This window comes from Pristiophorus japonicus, chromosome 5, assembly GCF_044704955.1.
Source record: "Pristiophorus japonicus isolate sPriJap1 chromosome 5, sPriJap1.hap1, whole genome shotgun sequence".
In the NCBI taxonomy this organism is placed as follows: Eukaryota; Metazoa; Chordata; class Chondrichthyes; family Pristiophoridae; genus Pristiophorus; species Pristiophorus japonicus.
The window spans coordinates 232,339,829-232,363,392 of NC_091981.1; the positions used below are offsets into that span (position 1 = coordinate 232,339,829).

Here is a 23,564-nt window from a genome sequence, read left to right on the forward strand (position 1 = left end):
GGTGTCACCATCAGCACTGTGCAGAGAGGCAGCGGGCAAGGCAGGCAGCAGCCATGGCTGCACAACCGAGAGAAGGGCGCGCTGATGTGCACAGACCTGCAGCTAGAGAGGGTGGCCAGGAGGGAGATGGCATCAGGAGGAAGGTGAGGAATGCTGTTCCCCCCCCGCCCCCTCCAAATACTGGGAGAGGAGTCTTTGCAGCAAGAGCCTCCACAGGAGCCCAAGAATGAGGAGGACCAGGGAGATGGCCAGCAGGCAGCTACCAGGGGAGGTGGCCAATGCAGAAGTGGGGGAAGGAGGCCATACCCTCAAAGGGTCTACAGACCTCAGTTCTCCTTCCTCCAGCTCACTGATGAGCAGTGCCTGTGAAGGTTACGATTTTGGACGGAAGTACTGAAGGAGCTCTGCATTGTCCTGTGAGAAGATCTGCAGCCTCAAACATGCCTCAAGACCATCCTCACCATGGAGACCAAGGTCACCATCGCCTTGAAGTTTTACGCGATGGGGTCTTTCCAGACATCGGCAACGTCTCCCAATGCTCGGCACATCGGTGCATCCAGCAGGTCACCGATGCACTGTACAAGAGAAGGGTCCGATACATCTCCTTCCCGATGACCAGGTACAAACAGGTGGAGCGGCAGGCCGGATTTGCCCGAAAGGCAGGCTTCCCGAGGGTGCAGGGTGCCATTGACTGTGCACACTTTGGGCTGAGGGCACGACAACATCACTCTCAGATCTTTGTCAACCGCAAAGGCTTCCACTCTCTGAATGTCCAGCTCATGTGTGACCACCAGCGTCGGATCCTGGCAGTTGATGCGAGGTGCCCAGGCAGCAGTCATGATTCGTTCATTCTGTGCCAGACCAATGTGCCCGCCATCTTCACTGTCCACTTGGCTGCTCACTCCACTGTGGAACCCCAGGACAGTGCCAGAGCATGCCTACAATGCCACTCATTGTGTCACCAGGTGCATCATCGAGCAGTGCATCGGCATCCTTAAGCAGAGGTTCCGGTGCCTGGACCACTCTGGTGGCACCTTGCAGTATTCTCCTCAATGGGTCTCCATAATCGTCATGGTCTGCTGCATGCTGCACAACCTGTCCATCATGAGGGGACAACTGCTGGAGGTCGAGCCAACAGTACCACCTGAGGAGGAGGAGTCAGCGAAGCAGGAGGAGGAGGAGGATCCCCGACGCCCCAGAGCGAGGAGGTGTCGTCCCATCGCAGCCCTGGAAGGGAGGTGCAGCTGCGCCTCATAGCTGCTCGCTTCAGATAATCCCATCCACACATGACCCTTCAGCTCCCACTTTCAATGGCCATCGCAATGAGTGCTTTAACACAGAATTGCCCACTGCCAGATGAAACACCTGGCCAGATATATGTGCTAAAAATAAAAATGTATCCAATTATCCAAATCACTGCAGAAACAGACCAAAAAGAACAATATAATAATACTGTTATGATTTTTTACCCCTGTGCATCTCACTATAACACCTGTTACGCGTGACTACCCTAACATTCCGCCTAACTGCCATCCCTGTGGGTGCATCATGGGTCCGGAAAGGCTGCTATGGTTGTTTTCTGGGACCTACAGCTGTCCTTCTAGGACGCCCTGGAACACCTCTGGGCCTGAAAGGGCCGGGTGCAGACTGGCCAGCACCCTCCTGGGAGGGTGCGTCCTCACATATATGGAGGTGCCTGGCACCTCCCCTGCAATCTCCCTCCATGCATTATGTACTGGCGGTCTGCCAGCTCTCACCATGTCAGGAAACAGTATTCTTCTTCTGTCCTCCACACCGTCCATCAGTGTCTCCAGCTCCATATCAGTGAACCTGTTGACTCTCCTTGCATCTCTTACACCAGCCATCCTTCCAAACTCCTTCCACCCCTCAGGGCCTTGCTGCAAACACTGCCCTTTAAAAAGGCCAGGGAGCAGCTGGCTTCCTAGAAACCCTTACCTGCATGCTGAATTTCTCAGTGGTGATATCGCTCAAATTAAGACAGCCACACCGCTAAAAAATCCACTCTGGAAGGGTTTATTAGCGCTGGAATCCATTTGTTCACTTTTGGAGCTGAATATGGGGTGGCCTAGCCACGAACAAATGTTGGCGCTAATGGCCACAAAAAGGTGGGGGGAGCACCAGCTTTCCAGCGGTACTGAATTTCGGGCCATTGTTTCTTAAATTTATTGCATTATTGCCTGAGCAATGAAGCCAGAAATAAGTCGAACACTAGCTAATTCCATAAGAAACCCAAACTTCAGCTAATGCATGCAGTCTCATTCATCATGTGACTGTGTACTGATGGAATGTTCAGAAGTCCCTCCATACATAAAGCAGGAATGGTCACAGTCTCTATGCTTTCAATATAAATGTATCTACCGTCGAGCTCACTCTTCGTGCCATGTCATAAACTGTGTTATTGTAATAGTTCTCTATTATAGTGCCAAGAAAACCAATACGTATTGCTTTTATTTGATAATTCTGTCATCCGTGCGGTCTAGTTCTGGTAGTGAGTGTTGGCACATGGTGTGGGATGTGATTTCCTGGGGCCCAGGAGATGTCATTATATCAAGGTTAGAAGATAGATCGAATGCGTGGACTCGGCATTAAAATTAAGAATCGTCACGAATGGGAATGAAAGAACGGCCATCAGTAGACGGTAATACGTAACTTTTGATGGTATAGGGACTGAGGAGACCCCAATGATGTGATTTTGTATTTACCTGAATAAATAATATCTTGGGCCTGAGTTGTCTCTGTTTTAATGACACTGTGATGATGTTGGCCACAAAGTTTCCAGTAAATATGTCTGACTTATGCTCAAATGTAGAGCAGCTGTTTTCCCAGCTGGTACAGGAGATGACAAAATTAGAATTTAGCTTGTATACTAATGACACCACTGTTTTAGTCACTTCAGCCATGTTTTATTCATCTGCAGCTGGGAAGGCTGGAAGCAAAGCGTATGCTTTACACCAGTAAATGACTTTTATTTCAAAACATTTTTGCAAGCTGCAGTTCCACGTGGACAGGATCCCTTAAAAAAAACATGCAAGGATCCCTGCATAAAAAAAACATGCAATCAAATACTGTATAAAAGAAACCTGTCCTTGTGGCAACATAATGCTACTGGAGCATCAAGTTCTTTTTACAAGATTTGTATCTAGAAGTGCAAATGACATGGCAGTACAGTATTGTGACCATGCCATAAATCACAGAAAATCAGGCCCAACAGATTTATTTTTTCAGACAAATAGAAAAGAATGTTACCAGGGTCTGTTCAGGCCGTGTGTTGTTAAAAGCCACATAATATCCTCCACTGGACTAACAGTTTTAATTGAAGTGTTTCTTTCAATTCTAGGCCCAACTTTAAACAATATTCTGCCTTGCAGTTCCTTCTATATTTTCTTCACGTTTAGTGATAGAAGTGCAATGTTTTGAGCAAAAATAATATTCATTAAAATTCCCTCATAGGTTAATGGGGTGGAATTGAATTCAACTCGCCATGCCTACAGATATCAAATGAAATAAGTAGACTTTCATCAGATTAGGAGAAGGTTTTTATAGTGAAGACCAAAAATGATAAAACCTAAGAAAAAAATGAAACAAATCTTTCCATCTTTACCAATTATGCTGGCGACAATATGAAGGTGCAAGTTTTATAACGTGTTTAAATTCAGGACTTTTCCAGCTCCAAACTTGAATAATGGTACAGTCCTTCTAGGAGTTCCTTCCGTTAAGTTATCCTTTCTCTGTTCTAGTTTTGTGTTTTCACACAAATATAATAGCAAAACAGATGTAGCAACTTCAACCATTTGAACACATTGCACAAAATTTGTCACATTGACACAATTAACACTTTGTAGCATCTGTACATAATTACATATATGAAAATGGTAGATCAGTTAGAAATCTACCATATACAATAGTGATTTCATTGGGTTAACGACTTTTAGTAACCGTAACGATTGCTATGATGAAGTTATTGCAGCCAAAATGCCTGCATTCTACTTTACACATAAATATTGGCCCTTAAATTCCGGTCAAGCTCTTCCCACGGGCAAACGACAGAAAAAGAGAAAAAAGATGCGCACTTACCTGTTGCTGCTGCGCCCGTTGGAACTTTCGATCCTGAGGCCTCTCGTAACTGCGCGTCGCAGCGCGTGCACATGGGGATGTGCGCAGGCCGGGATCTGGAGACAGCAGCCAATCAGGTGCAGTATAGATTCTCATTCATAGTAGTAGTAGTTCCGTAAGTCCGGAACTCCTATTACTATGAATGAGAAACCCCCCACAAACACCCAAAACACAACAAAAATTTTAATTCATTTAAATTAAAGTTGTTATTAAAAAAAACATTTTTTTAAAAGTTTTTTTAATTAAGCCTTAAAATAAACTTACCGAAGTGGGGAGGGTTTTCAACAATGAAATGTGTTTTTATAACTTTATTTTAAAATGTTCTTGTGTATTTTTAAACACTTGCGCCTGTAAAAGTAGGCTATTTGTCTGCTTTTTCAGGCGCAAGATTTTAAAGACATTTGCAGAGCAAGATATTTGTAAATATCGGAAATCTTGCCCTGCAAGTGTCCTCGCTCCCAAGATACGAGGATCTGTCAAGCCAGAAACTGGACAGATCGGAAAAGCCGGTTTTCAGTACATGCGCAGTGCCTTCCTGGGTCTGTAGAAACTTTGTACGGTCCCGGGACATCGGAATTTCAGGGCCATTAACCTGGTGTTTATAGCTTTCGATCTGAAGGATAGTCACTCCTTGCGAAAACACAAAGTGCAAATTGTGACATTGGGCTGTAATTTGCGGCACCTACAAGTGCGTAAGAGGTGCACACATGCCCGTAGGGGCTCCACAGGTTCCGGGTTTAGGCATGCACTAAAACCAAGAATTTGCGATCTGTCAGACAGATCTAATAAATGCCCAGAAAAAAGGGCCTCTGCGGGCGGAAAGTTGGGTTATTTTCCCAACTTCTGTCCAGCGAATGCCCGTGAAATTCTTACACATGGTAAAAGCGGGCGTAAGGCCTGCTTTTACCAGTGTAAGAGTTTTGAAAAAACATTTTAAAAGAATTGAATTAAAACACATGTATAATAAAATAAGGCTACATTTAGCCCCTTTAAAACATTTTAATTTATTTGTCAAAAAATTAATTTTTTGTTTTAAATGTTTAATTATCTTGTTTTCTAATTGATTTTAAATTGATTTAAATGTAATTTTTAAAATTTATTTGTTATGTTAAATGTGTTTTTTAAGTGATCCCCATTCATGCTTATGGGGATTCGGAATCCCCATTCTCCATTCATGCTTATGGGGATTCTGAATCCCCATTCTCCATTCATGCTTATGGGGATTCAGAATCCCCATTCTCCATTCATGCTTATGGGGATTCTGAATCCCCATAAGCATGAATGGGGATCCCCTTCTTTTATTGGTTGGGCCAGCCCACATGATCCCAGGACGTTTGCGACTGCAAATTGAGGCCCATAATCTTAGAAAATATGTTTTGCAATATATTTTTCAAAAGTATTAATTTGTATTCCGATTTTACAACAAGTAAGTGCTTATACTCTGGCAGACTTTTAAAAACAAGCCCTATTGGTAGCTATAGGCTGCAAATTATGGTTGGCAATATTAGAACGAAAATTTAATGAATTTTTTGGTATTCTTCTGTTCAATATTTTAACGGATGCCTGTTTAGGATCAACACTTCTGTTAAGGTAACAGGTTGATTGATGTCAAATGATGAATTAAGCGTTGAATCACCAACAATAACTTGCAGAATCATTTTTATTCTACTCTTTGATATAAATCGTCATTGAATTATCTAACAATACTACACCTGCTCACAAGGGTACTAGGTCTCCTATTCTTTTATCTCATCTAAATCTCATTCTCTTCAATTTCTGACCTTCTATCTAACCGATAGATTGGTTAACGATGAGCTAGACTAGGTCCCACTTCTTGTATTCAACTGTTTTGCCCAGAAATCCATGCACACTGCATTCATGTTCAGTGGTCCGACAGTGTTGCACATTTGGAATTTGTTTTCCTGTTTACTTAAATAATATACAATACCATGTTACCTGACCTTTGCTTATCTATTTTTATTCTAGGAGTATTGTACACATTTAGCCAGAAGTTATCTTCAGATATCTTGGTAGATGTTAAAACCTACAATCACCGATGGAAGCGACAGCAACCATCAGGGTCACCCAAATCGGTGGATACAAACAGAGCTAGCCCGGACCAGGACTTTGCAGATCCGACTAAAATCTTTGATATTCAACCTTCTGAGGACAATAACAATGATACAAAAATTGAGGTATGTTTATTATGTTAAAATGTTACAGAGGAACTCTGTTTTTGGAAGGAGTTCTGAATAGCAAACTTTTGCAATGTTATTCCTTTTTGAGGTTTGTAGCAATAACCTCTATTTCATATTATATCTATCTATTTATCTCATACTATCTCTCTATCTCTACCTATCTCTATCTATCTCTCTATCTCTCTCTATCTCTATCTATAGTTCTATATCTATAGATTTATATCTATCTATCTCTATCGATCTTTATCGATCTAATTCTATCTCTATCTCTATCTCTATCTTTCTATTTCTATCTATCGATCTCTATATCAATTATCTCTAGCAATCTATCTATATCTCTGTCTCTATCTATAGATCTATATATAGATCTATATCTACAGATCTATCTATAGATATATACTTATATATCAACCATGCTTTTAAGTTATTGGAGGCTGTCAATTATTAGAAGAACATATGCTACCTCTTATTAGCATTTCAAACATACCTGTAGATTTTTTTTAAGATAGCAGGTTTTTTTTGCTGTTATTGAAAGCTGGCAGTTTATCAGCAATGATTATCCCCACACCTCGGAATAGAAATCAGACAGCTCCCAAACCCGGGCCTGATTCCAGTGATGGTGCGTTAGAACAGAGTGGCTAAAGAACCTTCCTGAATTCATCCTCAATTACATGGTTATATTTTAGGAAGTAAAGAGCTAGCTTCTGCATCATGAAATAGTTACATTATCTCCTCTTGACTGTTGTGTAAAATTTTTATTCAATATTTTTAATGTTGTTAAAGTGAACACAAAATTATGGTTCAATGGTTCCGGTTAAGTCTTTAGGAATTTTATGGAGGTTGTCATTATTTTTGTATGTTTCAATTTTCTAAACAAATTAAGTAACCTGTGAATATTACAAATGCTAAGATTAATCCAGCAATTCCCAAATAATTCCTGTTACTAGAAATAACTGTTGTATTGGAAACTGTCAATTGGGATATTTCTAATTCAGGCTGAGGTCTCTCTATGTGTAGTGTTTACTGATTTTATGGCCATGGATCTTGCAATGTGAGTTCCATGCAAGCAGGTTCCAAGAATTAACTGGCACAAACACAGCACATCAGTACAGTCAGTAACCTAACACAATAGAAGGTAAGAAAATAATGGATGAGAATAGATCATCTGATCTTTAAATCTAACAGATCCATCATTTGTGGCAGCAATCTGCCGGGGTGGGGTGGGGTGGGGGATGGGGTTAGTGGTAATGATTGGTGGTGGTCCGCATTCTTTGATTGTGTGGTCAGGGCGGGCACTCATGCTCCTCCCAGCTCGATTTTTAAAATTTACCCTATTGGTTGCGGCCTAACTGGCAGTCTTTTTAAGGTCTTCTTCCCAATGTCTTTAATCTGATGAAAGAGGTGAATAACCATAGGTAAAACTTTCAAGATGGTGAAACTTTCAATTTATTTCCCTGCCTCCTAAAAATAATCAAGTAGATAGTTTGGAATCAGTTAACAATGGCTCGGAATTTGCCGTCGGGGTGAAGGCAGTGTTCACCGTCATTCTGCCTTTGAAACTGAACGCAACTTTGGAATTTTACGGTCACTGACCGCTCCAAAATAGGCTGCGCTGTCTCTTTCCCACAGCGCCCCATCCCACACTCAGGGGTGCAAATCTGTGTAATCACCCAAATCATGGAAACTGACAAAACTTCAGCTTTTCCGCAGGAAGTATGGTGATAAATTCCCCACTAACAGTTAGACCCAAAGGGATTAGTTGTAATTAGGGTTTTGACAGCATTATTACTGCAAAAAAAAAAGTGAAGGGCCTTGAAAAATAATTTTAATTTTGTGCAGTGTGGAATTTGTCCATTTAAAAAAAAATAAGAAACTTTCAAAAAAAAACATTCTTTAAATTCTTTTTAAAAGTTTGTCCATCCTTATTTTAGGTTTGCCCTTTCCCCATGTCAGAGACCCAATTTTTGGTTTGGCCTATCTTAACATTTTTTTAAAGTTAGAATTTTAAGAGCTTACCCACTTCCTTTGGTTTGCTGTCTGAAAATTCTGCATTTTGATTGGCTGCTCAGACAACTTGTTGGCATCACAGCAGCTCGCACAAGGGGATCCCCACTATACTTTGTTGATTTGAATTGAATGTTGGAAAACACAATTTTTGACACAGGGATCACAAGATCCTTGTGTGCGGCATACTTCTTGGCCAACAGCGAAGGCTTTCGCTTCACTGCTGTCCACAAATTCTGAGCTCAATCGTAATGAGTTGTGTTGTATTTCACAGATTGCATTTCAGTGGTGAAGAAGAGTCGAACGATTGTGCTCCATAAACTATTTAATCAGCTTTGCTTTATGTTGATAAACTTCAGCCCCATTTTTTCTTTGTCATTTTTTACCCTTCCCCTCTTCTTCTGAAGGTTTTGGCCCAGAAATCCCGGTCGGTTGCTTCCCGCAGGCGCTCGCGTAAAAAACTAAAAAAAAAAGTGCACTTACCTTATCCTGCTGTGCCCACGTGAGTTCCCGGTCCTGACTGTGAATCGTGCAGGCCTGGAGCTGTAGTCACATGGCTCTGGGCAGCCAATCAGGTAAAATATGTTCTCATTCATAATAATGGGAACTCCGTAAGTTGGAGTTCCCATTATTATGAATAAGAAACAGCCCCCAAAACACACAAAACAAACAATAAAAACTGTACCACATATTTTATTAATTTAAATTAAAGTTATTTATGTATTATAAAAAAATAAATTTTTTAGATTTTTTTTAAATTAGGATTTAAAATAAACTTACCATAGTGGGGAGGGTTTTGAACAATAAAATGTGTTTTTATAATTTTATTTTAAAATGTTTTTGTGTATTTTAAAATTCTTACGTCTGTAAAAGTAGGCTATGTGCCTGCTTTTAGCAGGTGCAAGTGTTTTCAGGACATTTGCTGGGCAAGATATGGGTAAATCCCACAATCTTGCCCTTGCAAATGTCCTCATTCCCAAAATGCGGATGATTTGTCAAGCTCCAGCTTGACAGATCGGAAAAGCCGGTTTTCAACGCATGCGCATTGTGCGCTGAAAACCCACTTTTGCAATGCCTTCCCGGGTCCGTACACACTCCGTACGGACCCGGGAGGCCGGAATTTCTGCCCCAATAACTCCTTGCTGGGGTTCACTTCTCTGAATGCTGATCGTCAGCCTCTCGTGCCTTGCCGAAGTGATTATTATGTCATCATCATCATAGGCGGTCCCTCGAACGAGGATGACTTGCTTCCACGAGAGTTCACAGATGGTTCAATGAAGGACCCGATGTTCCAGTCCTGAACTCCAGTTGAGGGGGTGGAAGATGCCTGTGCGTGAATTTTTTTAGCGTGTGGTGACCATTGCACATCAGCCACCACACAGTTTGACAGAGCTAGGTCTTTATCCAGTGACAAGGATTAATCAGGACGACTGGAGACCTGCTCTGTTGCACGGACCTAGTGCGCACACATATTGCAGTGTGGGCTGGCCCGTGCTGCCCCTGGGCCCTCGGTTCTTCTGGGCCCCGTACCCTTGTTCGCTGCACCTCCATCACGATGTTCCAGGGCCCGTTGCTCCAGCTCTATTTATAGCCCCGACCTGCGGTGGTGTTCTCACACAGGTCGGGGCAGCCCATGATGTTCCAGGGCCCGGCGCTCCTGCTCTATTTATAGCCCCGACCTGCGGTAGTGTTCTCACACAGGTCGGGGCAGCCCATGATGTTCCAGGGCCCGGCGCTCCTGCTCTATTGATAGCCCCGACCTGCGGTAGTGTTCTCACACTGGTCGGGGCAACCCACGATTATTATGTGGCTAGTGTGCAACGGCCACCACACGTCAAAAAAATCCAAACACAGGCATCTTCTACCCTTCACAATGTAGTTTTGGATCTGGAATATTAGGTCCTTTATTGAAACACCTGTGAACTCATCCCTTTTTGGCGTGGAAGCAAGTCATCCTCGCTTCGCGGGACTGTCTATGATGATGAGTATCAACAGGCTGTTTGATCATGGGGATCAATATAGCCAAGTCCAATCCTGTCCTCATCCAACATCCACACATGCACACCTCTAGCAGGTATCATTGGAATGAGAATTCTGACTTTTTTCTCCTCCGACTGCAACATTTTCTTTTGATCCTTCTTTCTTCTGTCACCAATCTGATTTTTTTTTTCCGAATTTACTTGAGTCTAAAACTTTCCTCCTCATTGTCAACCACACAGATAATTTTTGTATCATCTGCAAGTTTCTTTATCATGTCCCCTTCATTTAAGTCTAAATCATTAATATATACTACTAAAAGTAAATACGAAAGTGGTAACTCCGTAATTAATCATTTCTGCAATGTAAAAATTGTTTAATGTGTTAATAAAAAAGCTGCAGTAAGCTTCTGTTGATGTCAGTTGATAGAAACATAGAAACATAGAAAATAGGTGCAGGAGTAGGCCATTCGGCCCTTTGAGCCTGCACCGCCATTCAATGAGTTCATGGATGAACATGCAACTTCAGTACCCCATTCCTGCTTTCTCGCCATACCCCTTGATCCCCCGAGTAGTAAGGACTTCATCTAACTCCTTTTTGAATATATTTAGTGAATTGGCCTCAACAACTTTCAGTGGTAGAGAATTCCACAGGTTCACCACTCTCTGGGTGAAGAAGTTTCTCCTCATCTCGGTCCTAAATGGCTTACCCCTTATCCTTAGACTGTGACCCCTGGTTCTGGACTTCCCCAACATTGGGAACATTCTTCCTGCATCTAACCTGTCTGAACCCATCAGAATTTTAAACGTTTCTTTGAGGTCCCCTCTCATTCTTCTGAACTCCAGTGAATACAAGCCCAGTTGATCCAGTCTTTCTTGATAGGTCAGTCCCGCCATCCCGGGAATCAGTCTGGTGAACCTTTGCTGCACTCCCTCAATAGCAAGAATGTCCTTCCTCAAGTTAGGAGACCAAAACTGGACACAATACTCCAGGTGTGGATTCACCAAGGCCCTGTACAACTGTAGCAACACCTCCCTGCCCCTGTACTCAAATCCCCTCGCTATGAAGGCCAACATGCCATTTGCTTTCTTAACCGCCTGCTGTATCTGCATGCCAACCTTCAATGACTGATGTACCATGACACCCAGGTCTCGTTGCACCTCCCCTTTTCCTAATCTGTCACCATTCAGATAATAGTCTGTCTCTCTGTTTTTACCACCAAAGTGGATAACCTCACATTTATCCACATTATACTTCATCTGCCATGCATTTGCCCACTCACCTAACCTATCCAAGTCACTCTGCAGCCTCATAGCATCCTCCTCGCAGCTCACACTGCCACCCAACTTAGTGTCATCCGCAAATTTGGAGATACTACATTTAATCCCCTCGTCTAAATCATTAATGTACAATGTAAACAGCTGGGGCCCCAGCACAGAACCTTGCGGTACCCCACTAGTCACTGCCTGCCATTCTGAAAAGTCCCCATTTACTCCTACTCTTTGCTTCCTGTCTGACAACCAGTTCTCAATCCATGTCAGCACACTACCGCCAATCCCATGTGCTTTAACTTTGCACATTAATCTCTTGTGTGGGACCTTGTCGAAAGCCTTCTGAAAGTCCAAATATACCACATCAACTGGTTCTCCCTTGTCCACTCTACTGGAAACATCCTCAAAAAATTCCAGAAGATTTGTCAAGCATGATTTCCCTTTCACAAATCCATGCTGACTTGGACCTATCATGTCACCTCTTTCCAAATGCGCTGCTATGACATCCTTAATAATTGATTCCATCATTTTACCCACTACTGAGGTCAGGCTGACCGGTCTATAATTCCCTGTTTTCTCTCTCCCTCCTTTTTTAAAAAGTGGGGTTACATTGGCTACCCTCCACTCGATAGGAACTGATCCAGAGTCAATGGAATGTTGGAAAATGACTGTCAATGCATCCGCTATTTCCAAGGCCACCTCCTTAAGTACTCTGGGATGCAGTCCATCAGGCCCTGGGGATTTATCGGCCTTCAATCCCATCAATTTCCCCAACACAATTTCCTGACTAATAAGGATTTCCCTCAGTTCCTCCTCCTTACTAGGCCCTCTGACCCCTTTTATATCCGGAAGGTTGTTTGTGTCCTCCTTAGTGAATACCGAACCAAAGTACTTGTTCAATTGGTCTGCCATTTCTTTGTTCCCCGTTATGACTTCCCCTGATTCTGACTGCAGGGGACCTACGTTTGTCTTTACTAACCTTTTTCTCTTTACATATCTATAGAAACCTTTACAATCCGTCTTAATGTTCCCTGCAAGCTTCTTCTCGTACTCCATTTTCCCTGCTCTAATCAAACCCTTTGTCCTCCTCTACTGAGTTCTAAATTTCTCCCAGTCCCCGGGTTCGCTGCTATTTCTGGCCAATTTGTATGCCACTTCTTTGGCTTTAATACTATCCCTGATTTCCCTTGATAGCCACGGTTGAGCCACCTTCCCTTTTTTATTTTTACGCCAGACAGGAATGTACAATTGTTGTAGTTCATCTATGCGGTCTCTAAATGTCTGCCATTGCCCATCCACAGTCAACCCCTTAAGTATCACTCGCCAATCTATCCTAGTCAATTCACGCCTCATACCTTCAAAGTTACCCTTCTTTAAGTTCTGGACCATGGTCTCTGAATTAACTGTTTCATTCTCCATCCTAATGCAGAATTCCACCATATTATGGTCACTCTTCCCCAAGGTGCCTCGCACAATGAGATTGCTAATGAATCCTTTCTCATTACACAACACCCAGTCGAAGATGGCCTCCCCCCTAGTTGGTTCCAGGAAATCCTCCTCCACCGTATTGCTTCCAGTTTGGCTAGCCCAATCTATGTGCATATTAAAGTCACCCATTATAACTGCTGCACCTTTATTGCATGCACCCCTAATTTCCTGTTTGATGCCCTCCCCAACATCATTACTACTGTTTGGAGGTCTGTACACAACTCCCACTAACGTTTTTTGCCCTTTGGTGTTCTGCAGCTCTACCCATATAGATTCCACATCATCCAAGCTAATGTCCTTCCTAACTATTGCATTAATCTCTTCTTTAACCAGCAATGCTACCCCACCTCCTTTTCCTTTTGTTCTATCGTTCCTGAATGTTGAATACCCCTGGATGTTGAGTTCCCAGCCCTGATCATCCTGGAGCCACATCTCTGTATTCCCAATCACCTCATATTTGTTAACATCTATTTGCACAGTTAATTCATCCACCTTATTACGGATACTCCTTGCATTAAGACACAAAGCCTTCAGGCTTGTTTTTTTAACACCCTTTGTCCTTCTAGAATTTTGCTGTACAGTGGCCCTTTTTGTTCTTTGCCTTGGGTTTCTCTGCCTCCACTTTTCCTCATCTCCTTTCTGTCTTTTGCTTTTGTCTCCTTTTTGTTTCCCTCTGTCTCCCTGCATTGGTTCCCATCCCCCTGCCATATTAGTTTAACTCCTCCCCAACAGCACCAGCAAACACTCCCCCTCAGACATTGGTTCCGGTCCTGCCCAGGTGCAGACCATCCGGTTTGTACTGGTCCCACCTCCCCCAGAACCGGTTCCAATGCCCCAGGAATTTGAATCCCTCCCTGCTGCACCACTGCTCAAGCCACGTATTCATCTGCGCTATCCTGCGATTCCTACTCTGACTAGCACGTGGCACTGGTAGCAATCCCAAGATTACTACTTTTGAGGTCCTACTTTTTAATTTAGCTCCTAGGTCCTTAATTTCGTTTCGGAGGACCTCATCCCTTTTTTTACCTATGTCGTTGGTACCAATGTGCACCACGACAACTGACTATTCTCCCTCCCTTTTTCGAATGTCCTGCACCCGCTCCGAGACATCCTTGACCCTTGCACCAGGGAGGCAACATACCATCCTGGAGTCTCGGTTGCGGCTGCAGAAACTCCTATCTATTCCCCTCACAATTGAATCCCCTATCACTATCGCTCTCCCACTCTTTTTCCTGCCCTCCTGTGCAGCAGAGCCAGCCACGGTGCCATGAACTTGGCTGCTGCTGCCCTCCCCTGATGAGTCATCCCCCTCAACAGTACTCAAAGCAGTGTATCTGTTTTGCAGGGGGATGACCACAGGGGACCCCTGCACTACCTTCCTTGCACTACTCTTCCTGCTGGTCTTCCATTCCCTAGCTGGCTGTGGACCCTTCTCCTGCGGTAAGACCAACTCGTTACACATGCTATTCATGTCATTCTCAGCATCGTGGATGCTCCAGAGTGAATCCACCCTTAGCTCCAATTCCGCAACGCGGTCCGTCAGGAGCTGGAGGCGGATACACTTCAGGCAGATGTAGTCGTCAGGGACACCGGAAGTGTCCCTGAGTTCCCACATGGTACAGGAGGAGCATATCATGTGACCGAGCTCTCCTGCCATGACTTAACCCTTAGATACACTTAAATTGGCAACAACAATGTTAAAAGTTACTCACTGTTGTAGAAGAGAAAAAAGAAAAGAAAAACTATTCACCAATCACTTACCCCCTTGGCTGTGACGTCACCTTTCTATTTCTTTCTATTTCTTTTTTGCCTTCTCCCTGTAGCTGTACAAGTTCGTCTTTATAGGCCTCTTTCCGAAGTCCCGACTGCCTCTCCATGCACCTCTCGCTGACTCTGGACCCCGGACTCCCTGCTGTGCCTTTTATAGGCCTCTCTCCGAAGTCCCGACTGCCTCTCCATGCACCTCTCGCTGACTCTGGGCCCCGGACTCCCTGCTGTGCCTTTTATAGGCCTCTCTCCGAAGTCCCGACTGCCTCTCCACGCACCTCTCGCCGACTCTTGATATTTCTGAGTGACTCAATCGACGTTTCTGTTGAAAATGAGGAACACCATTATTTTTCAGCCATGTCTATAAGAGAAATCACAGAGCTTTTGTTTACGTTTGGGAGAATTATGGGAAATATTTTTTAATCAGCAATGCAGAAAACCCTTGAAAGCAAGTTTAAAAAGAAATAGTTAAAATAGTTCGAGCAGAAATGCTTGGCATTCCATCAAATGCTCACTTCTGGTTTCGCTTCTGTTACTTTAGTACAGCTTTGAAATGAGCTTAATCTTCAGTAAATTAGAATGTACATTTTTCATTATCTGTCTGCTTTTCTGCCATTTATGCACTTTCTCTGTGCAACAATGTCTTTTATAATTAGTGTCCATTAAAGACTGATTAATGCAGTGTCATTACATGGCTATCCTATGCAACCGAGATTCGACAAAAAACATTTTGAATTCTTGAGGTGTTTCTGTTTTGCTGTAAAGATTAATCGTTTTTTTACTGGAGGTTAATTGATCCATGTTTTGTTCTATGCTTATGGTGGCTGATTTATGCAAAATTTACAGCCACCCCAGGTACAGTCAAGTATGGTGGTTACAAAGTAAATCATCCATCTTTGGAGAGGAATTGGTCCGGGAGCGAGAAAACATGGTCAGAAGGATTCTTAATTTTTTTTTAAATGCATTGGCCCAAATGACAAATACTCCCAAATGGTAATGAAAGGGATTAATCCACTAGGCTCTTTTATTACGTGCGTTTCTTTCAGCTAACCAACAGTCATTGTACATCATGATTCCAACACTTGATGGTTTACATGAAATAATGCAAAATTAGTTATATTTATTTTCATTAATTAGCATGGCACTTTCTTAAATGTTCTTTTAAATCCGTGTAATTGTGTGTAAGGCAGAGCTGATGCCTTCAGTTCAAGAGTTTACCAGCCTCCTCCATATTTTGCTTTATATCAGTGAGATAAACTGGAAAAACCTAGTTCACTATCTTGAGAAATTGCTTTCTGCCTCTTCATCCATCATCTTATCTGTTTGTTGCTCTTTAGAGAATTCAATCTTTTCATGGTTAAAGTGAGGAACTATCCCCAGAGTGCATTAAAATGGATACATTCTCCATATATTCACTGTACTGTGTCATAAATAAAGCAAGATTTGACATTTAATGCATGTTTTTACTTCAGCTTTTCAAACATGCTCATAATTTGTGGAACACTTTTTCTAAATATTCACATTTCTCATTAGAGAAATATCTGTTGACAGTCCATCGAGTAAATGTTGCAGATCAATGTAAAGAGAAGAGTCTGAGCAGCAAGATCCCATTTTAAACTGTGGGGGGACCTAAAACAGGCATTAAATGCCAGCGGAGCTGAAGACAAGGCACCGGGTACAGGGGGGCTTTTGGCCCGGGATTGCAGAGGCATCGGTAGTGAGGGTGGGGGCCCAAGTCTGACTTAGTGATCGACTTTACAAAGGGGAAAAGCTTTATTTGTGCCTCAGCCCTTCAGTGTGTCCTTTGTTACCCTGGCAATCTCAGTTTTTTGGCACAGACCTTAAGCTCCACTCACAGAACTTAAGGACAATCTGTACCGCCCCAAAATGAAAGGTTATGCCGCCGAATCTTGGAACATTTTTTTTGGGGGCAGTCGGGCCACTAAAAAAATCAGACGTACCTCTGCAACTGTGGCAAAACATGTGGACATGGAATGTTGGGCCCTGTGACCCGAATTTCAGATTTAACTAAATCACTTTCAAACTTAATATAAAATTCTATGATATTATGGTCACTCTTCCCAAAGGGCCACTATACTACAAGGTTGTTAATTAACTCTTTCTCATTGCACAATACAGGTACTAGATCTAAAATAGCCTGCTCCCTAGTTGGTTCCTCATGTGCCTGTTTTACTCCAGTTTCTATCCTAATAAATCCGGTCATTTGTAGGCTAGCACCAGGCTAATGTCCTTGATGGAAGGGAGCGTACCATCTGTTCTGGGCTACATGTGGTTTTATTTATGCTACGTAGTTGACTTTTAATGCCTAGCAAGCCATTCAGTTATATGACTAACTGCTGTTCAAGGAGGAGTATTGGGGAATAATTATGGCCTTGCCAGCATCTGCCCACAATGTGAGAACAACTAAAAGATCATTACTTTCCGATTGCAAAATCAGTTTCAAATCTATCAACCTCAATCACCATTAATTCCATCAGTCTTGACCTTCATTGAAGTCTAATCAGTGAAAATATCTTTCTGAGTACCCAATTAATTGATATCTACCGAGTTGCACTCATTCACTAGATTCGTTACCACATTAAATAATCTCAGCAAGTTAATGAGACCTGACTACTGTTTTTATATCCACCATGCTGATGAGTCATTCTAGCCTACTTTGCTCTTTAGATGAACATTGATGGCATCCAATATAATTTCCCCACAATAGGATCAGCAAGTTATAGGAGTAAAATTTCATCTCCACCATATGGTCTGTAATCTGGCAGAGCAAATCCCTCAATCATTATAAATCCCTCATTGGGTGTCGTCCAGGCCTTGCTACATTCGGGCATGGACTGCTTTATTTATGGAACTGAACACTGCAATCATCAGCGAACATCCCCACTTCTGACCTTATGATGGAGGGAAGGTCATTGATGAAGCAGCTGAACCTGGTTGAGTCTAGGCCACTTCCCTGAGGAACTCCTGCAGCGATGTCCTGGGGCTGTGATGATTGACCTCCAACAATGACAACCATCTTCCTTTGTACTAGGTATACTCCAGCCAGTGGAGAGTTTTTCCCCTGATTCCCGTTGACTTCAATTTTACTAGGGCTCCTTGATGACACATTCTGTCAAATGCTGCCTTGATGTCGAGGGCAGTCACTCTTGCCTCACCTGGAATTCAGCTCTTTTGTCCATGTTTGGACTAAGGCTATAATGAGGTCTGGAGCCGAGTGGTCCTGGTGGAACACAAACTGAGCATCGGGGAGCAGGTTATTGGTGAGTAAGTGCCGCTTGATAGCACTGTCGACGACACCTTCCATCACTTGGCTGATGATTGAGAGTAGACTGATGGGGCGGTAATTGGTCAGATTGCATTTGTCCTGTTTTTTTTTTGGACAGGACATACCTGGGCAGTTTTCCACATTGTCAGTTGTCTGATGGATCAATGGGGCCGCTGGTTTTTGGAATGTCTATAATTTTTTTTCCATTTATTAGAAATTCATTGATAGTTATTTCATGTTCCTCCATAATATTCTGTCATCTTACTTTGGAAAAAAAACTTTGGCTCCTTTTTGCTATATCTGGATCACAACTTTCTTTCTTCCTGTTGCACCTTCTTTGTAAGACTAAAGAGCACATACTTCTAAGTATCAACCCCGCTGGCTTTTCTTTCAGAAACTTGATTGACACGTAAAGCAGAAACATATTTGAGATAAGTGGAGAGGAAATTATTTAATTCCGTAGAAAAGAAAACACGAACATACGATTAGTCTTCGGCTGAAGTACCAGGAGGAGAAAATCAGAGGAACACTGAAGACCGAACCTAACATCGTGCCCTCCGATTGTATCCAACCAGTGGGTAGAGAAGGCATATCCTGTTGTTTTGATTGCCACTAAAAATGCACTCCAAACTTTGAGTTATATATTTAAGAGTGGCTATTAATTATTTTTTCAACAAGAGGAACATCTATTTTACTATTGCATTTAACTAAACTATTTGGGTGGGTTTGTCAACCAAACGAAAATATTTTTCCTCACAGCAAACAGGCATTATAAAGTGAAGGAAACCTTCATATCTGGAAGCTCATGTGGAAGGTGGATAACCTCCAATATTCCATTCTGTGTGTTCACAGGAAAATATATCCTATTACTAACCGTAATATTTATTTTGCAAGAAAAACCTTGCATAGGGATTTAGCCACAAGCCAAATGTATATTTAATTGCTCTATAGTACAAGATACCAGCTGAACTGCAATTTCATTGCAGTCTTTCTGACTAAATTCATTTAATTTACAGTACAGTACTTGCATTTATGCCACTATTCATATTAATATTAATAGATGACATAAATTATTTAATATGGAAATATGATAAATTTTAAATTTAAATATTACATATGATTAATTTTATTTTACTTTGCTTCAGAATATTGGAGAAACAATAACCTAGAGATGACCAGCTATCGATCTGTTGTCACAAGAACAGTCTAAATAAAGTAAACTGTTTCTAGACACAAAACTGCTAATTTTAAGAATTTAAGATCAATCCCAAAAATGCAGATTCGTTATCTTGGAAATTCTAGTGTGTGGTATCGCAGGATAATTGTTTAATGCTTTTGTCTGAATCCTCTTTATCGACTTTTAGCAGGGATAAATGGGTAAAACCCTCCGCTGAAATAATAGAATTTCAATATCAATATGTTTTGGGTTTGCACACTATTATCACACTGCATATTTTCCAGGTCTTGGTTGTTTTAAAAAAACATTCTTAAATTTAATGGGAAAAATTTGCATGCTGACCTCGATCCTTTGCAGTGGTGAAAAAGAATTGTAAAAGGACTTGGTAAGAAGTTTACAGTGTTGAATGACAAGTGAATATAAGAACATAAGAAATAGGAGCAGGAGTAGGCCATACGGCCCCTCGAGCCTGCTCCGCTTAGAAGCCAGTGAAAAGAGATTTTATTTATTAAGGAGTAATTGAACCTCTCTGGATGAAGACAAATACAGGGTAAATTAATATAGGGTAAATTTTGCTCAATGGCAGCACATGTTAGAGGTCAGCACATTGGATTCACGGCACTCCAATTTCCCAGTGATCATCATCATAGGTAGTCCCTCGGAATCGAGGAAGAGTTGTTTCCACTCTTAAAATGAGTCCTTAGGTGGCTGAACAGTCCAATACGAGAACCACAGTCCCTGTCACAGGTGGGACAGACAGTCATTGAGGGCAAGGGAGAGTAGGACTGGTTTGCCACATGCTCTTTCTGCTGTCTGCGCTTGGTTTCTGCATGCTCTCGGCGATGAGACACGAGGTGCTCAGTGTCCTCCTGGATGCACTTCCTTCATTTAGGCCAGTCTTTGGCCAGGGACTCCCAGATGTCAGTGATGCACTTTATCAGGGAAGATTTGAGGGTGTCCTTGTAACGTTTCCTCTGCCCACCTTTGGCTCGTTTGCCGTGAAGGAGTTCCGAGTCGAGCGTTTGCTTTGGGTGTCTCGTGTCTGGCATGCGGACAATGTGGCCTGCCTTGCGGAGCTGATCAAGTGTTGTCAGTGCTTCAATGCTGGGGATGTTGGCCTGGTCGAGGACGCGAATGTTGGTGCGTCTGTCCTCCCAGGGGATTTGTAGGATCTTGCGGAGACACCATTGGTGGTATTTCTCCAGCGACTTGAGGTGGCTACTGTACATGGTCCATGTCTTTGAGCCATACAGGAAGATGGGTGTTACTACAGCCCTGTAAATCATGAGCTTGGTGGCAGATTTGAGGGCCCGGTCTTCAAACACTCATTTTCTCAGGCGGCCGAAGGCTACACTGGCACACTAGAGGCGTTGTTGAATCTCGTCAATGTCTGCTCTTGTTGATAAGAGGCCCCTGAGGTATGGGAAATGGTTCACGTTGTCCAGGGCCACGCCGTGGATCTTGTTGACTGGGGAGCAGTGCTGTGCGGCGAGGACAGGCTGGTGGAGGACCTTTTGTCTTACGGATGTTTAGTGTAAAGCCCATGCTTTCATACGCCTCAGTAAATACGTCGACTATGTCCTGGAGTTCAGCCTCTGTATGTGCGCAGACGCAGGCGTCGTCCGCGTTCTGTAGTTCGACGACAGAGGTTGGGGTGGTCTTATACCTGGCCTGGAGATGACAAAGGTTGAACAGGTTCCCACTGGTTCTGTAGTTTAGTTCCACTCCAGCGGAGTTGGACTGTGTTGGACTTGTTGACTGTGAGGTGGAGCATGGCAGCGAGGAAGATTGAGAAGAGGGTTGGGGCAATGACGCAGCCCTGTTTGACCTCGGTCCAGATGTAGATTGGGTCTGTAATGGATCCATTGGTAAGGATCACCATAATTGTAAAGAATGGGAAACCGTGAGAACTGTAAATTGGACATGCTGACTTCTCCAGTGTGATTTGCTTGTCTGTGCTCCCATTGCTGGCAGATGACCTGGGAGAATTTATACCTTGATATTTGTTTAATTATTGTAATCTACTGTGCATTCTTGTGGACAAGGAGATAAGAATAGGCCACATGGAATAGCTCCTTTTTCCTGTTTCTGTTTCAGTATAATGGAGTTATTTCTTCTGCATACAATTGATGGGTTGCATTGATTTAGAGGTAGAACTGCATGTCATCAATAAAATTCAATTCATAAGCCTTGCGGAAAAGTGCAGATTCCTCCAGTCCTTTTCCCCCTCCCTTTTTTTACTGGTTCCTGCTGATTGAAGATAAACCCATGGCAAGTTTGTATAATTGTAGCACTTAGTGAGTCGTGACTGAATTGGTTCTCGAGCACGGCCAATTCACATAACGAATGATCTCGATATGATCGCATCAGTAATACAAAATGATCGCATCAATAATACAATTTTGCCCTTGTATACCAATCTCGACCATCTCCCATTCTGAACACCCAAAATTAGTAATTATTCAGTTACCCAGTTGCATAGCTTTCCTTTGTTTATTTTTTCTCCCTTTCATAACCAATTATTTAACTGCTTCGACTTTACAAAATTGAGCTGGGACACCAATTATTGCAAAATAGATTATTTCAATAAGTACATTTCATTGAGTTTTGAAGTACTGTGGTGCCACACTGGAGTCACTGAACAATGCATCCACCACTTTTCACAAATAAAGGATTAATTGCCCATACATTGAATGAAATAAAAAGAAAATGTGTCAATTTGCTTCCAATGTTTCCATGCAAACCTGTTTTCTACTGAGTAAATGTTTCACAAATTATCGACTGGATGAATTTCAGTCACTCAGCCACATAAATAAAATGTTTTGCTCACAGAAGAACATAGAATGCACAAAGCTATGTCTAACCTTTGATGATGGAGGAGAGAAATTCAATTCACGCCCGCCCGTTTTTCCAGTATAAAATCAGCATTAGATCTCTGAAATTCATGTCGTGACCTGCCACACCTGAACTGCACCGGAAGTGCAACGGATGCCATTTTGGCTCCAGTAACGTTTAGGCACTGTCCGCCTAAGACAGGGTTGGCGCTCCTTACATAGGTAAATCAGGGACTTGCGCTGGTTGTGACATTCAGGTAAAACTGGGGCGGAGCACGCAGCATGCACTTTCTACCTAGTTGTGCAAAGCGTTGAGAGGCCTAACCAGCAAGCCTCAGAGAGAATGTTGGAGGCCAATCGAGAAAAGGGGTAGAAATTGGTCATTGTTGCACTCGTTTTACAGATGGAAGGCGGTGGGGGGCGGGGGGGGGGGGGAATTACAAAAAGAAAATTGGATAGGGTGTATAAATGGATGGCCTGATCCACAATTGTCCATTTTGTCCCCTCGTCAAAGTTGAGATTCACACCCTATCTCTCTCTAACCCCTCAAAAATGTTAAGTGGCGTTTTCAGGGAGGCAAGTATTTTTGGGTACTGTATTTCCGGCTAATGAACTCTGGATGTATATTGTTTGGTTGCTAAGGGTTGCCTACTACATGTTACCAGTTAAAATACTTCAGTACCTATAATAAGCAAAGGTACACAGTTTGATCCACGAAACTAAGACTATCACTGTGAGCTAGAAATTCGCTAGGTTTGCGCCCATTTTAGAGCCATTTTTGAGCGCTAATGGTGTGTTTCTTGGCACAAAAAAAAGTATCACCATTTTGCAAGTTTCACCACTGGTTTAGTACCGGCGAAAAAACTCACCCGAAAAAATCAAGTCTTACCAGGTCAGACTCACGACGCACCCGGAGCAAACGGAGCAAGAGTTCAGTGCATTTTTATGGATTTGGAGGGAAGGCTGCGTTTTACAGATTGAGCTTTTTGTGAGTTTATACTTTGTTTTTAAGGATATTTAAGGACATTTAAAAGAATGGGGCGTATGCTATCTTCGCCATTATTACTGGCTGCTTTTTCTATGCTGCATAGAGCTGGAAGAAGACTTATTCAACAGCATTATGAACGTAATTAAAGAGCTCGCAGACATATGGAGAGGAGGCCTTACCCCCAACGAGTTTACAGGGAACAGCGCTCATACCTGCACCTGTCTAAGGCACAGTGTGTTAGAAGGCTGCTCTTTCGAAAAGAGGTGGTCACAGAGATATGCCAGCTCATAAAAGCAGACCTATAACCTACCATCATGAACAGGACTGCACTGCCCGTCGTGGTGACTGCGGCACTTGCCTTCTATGCCTCTGGCTCCTTTCAGGCTTCAGCAGGGGACATATTGTTACATCTCCCAGCACGCTACACATTGCTCGAGGGT

General features: G+C 42.7%; 1 protein-coding gene across 2 annotated transcripts in view; it reads left to right on the plus strand.

Moving 5' to 3' along the window:
- Positions 1 to 23,564, plus strand: part of LOC139264628 (plexin domain-containing protein 2-like) — a 559,026-nt gene that overhangs the window by 200,605 nt on the left and 334,857 nt on the right. For both annotated transcript variants that reach the window (XM_070881383.1, XM_070881384.1), the window contains exon 2: positions 6,121 to 6,329. In XM_070881383.1, coding sequence (XP_070737484.1) covers positions 6,121 to 6,329 — 209 coding nt within the window. The remainder of the gene's footprint in view (positions 1 to 6,120; positions 6,330 to 23,564) is intronic.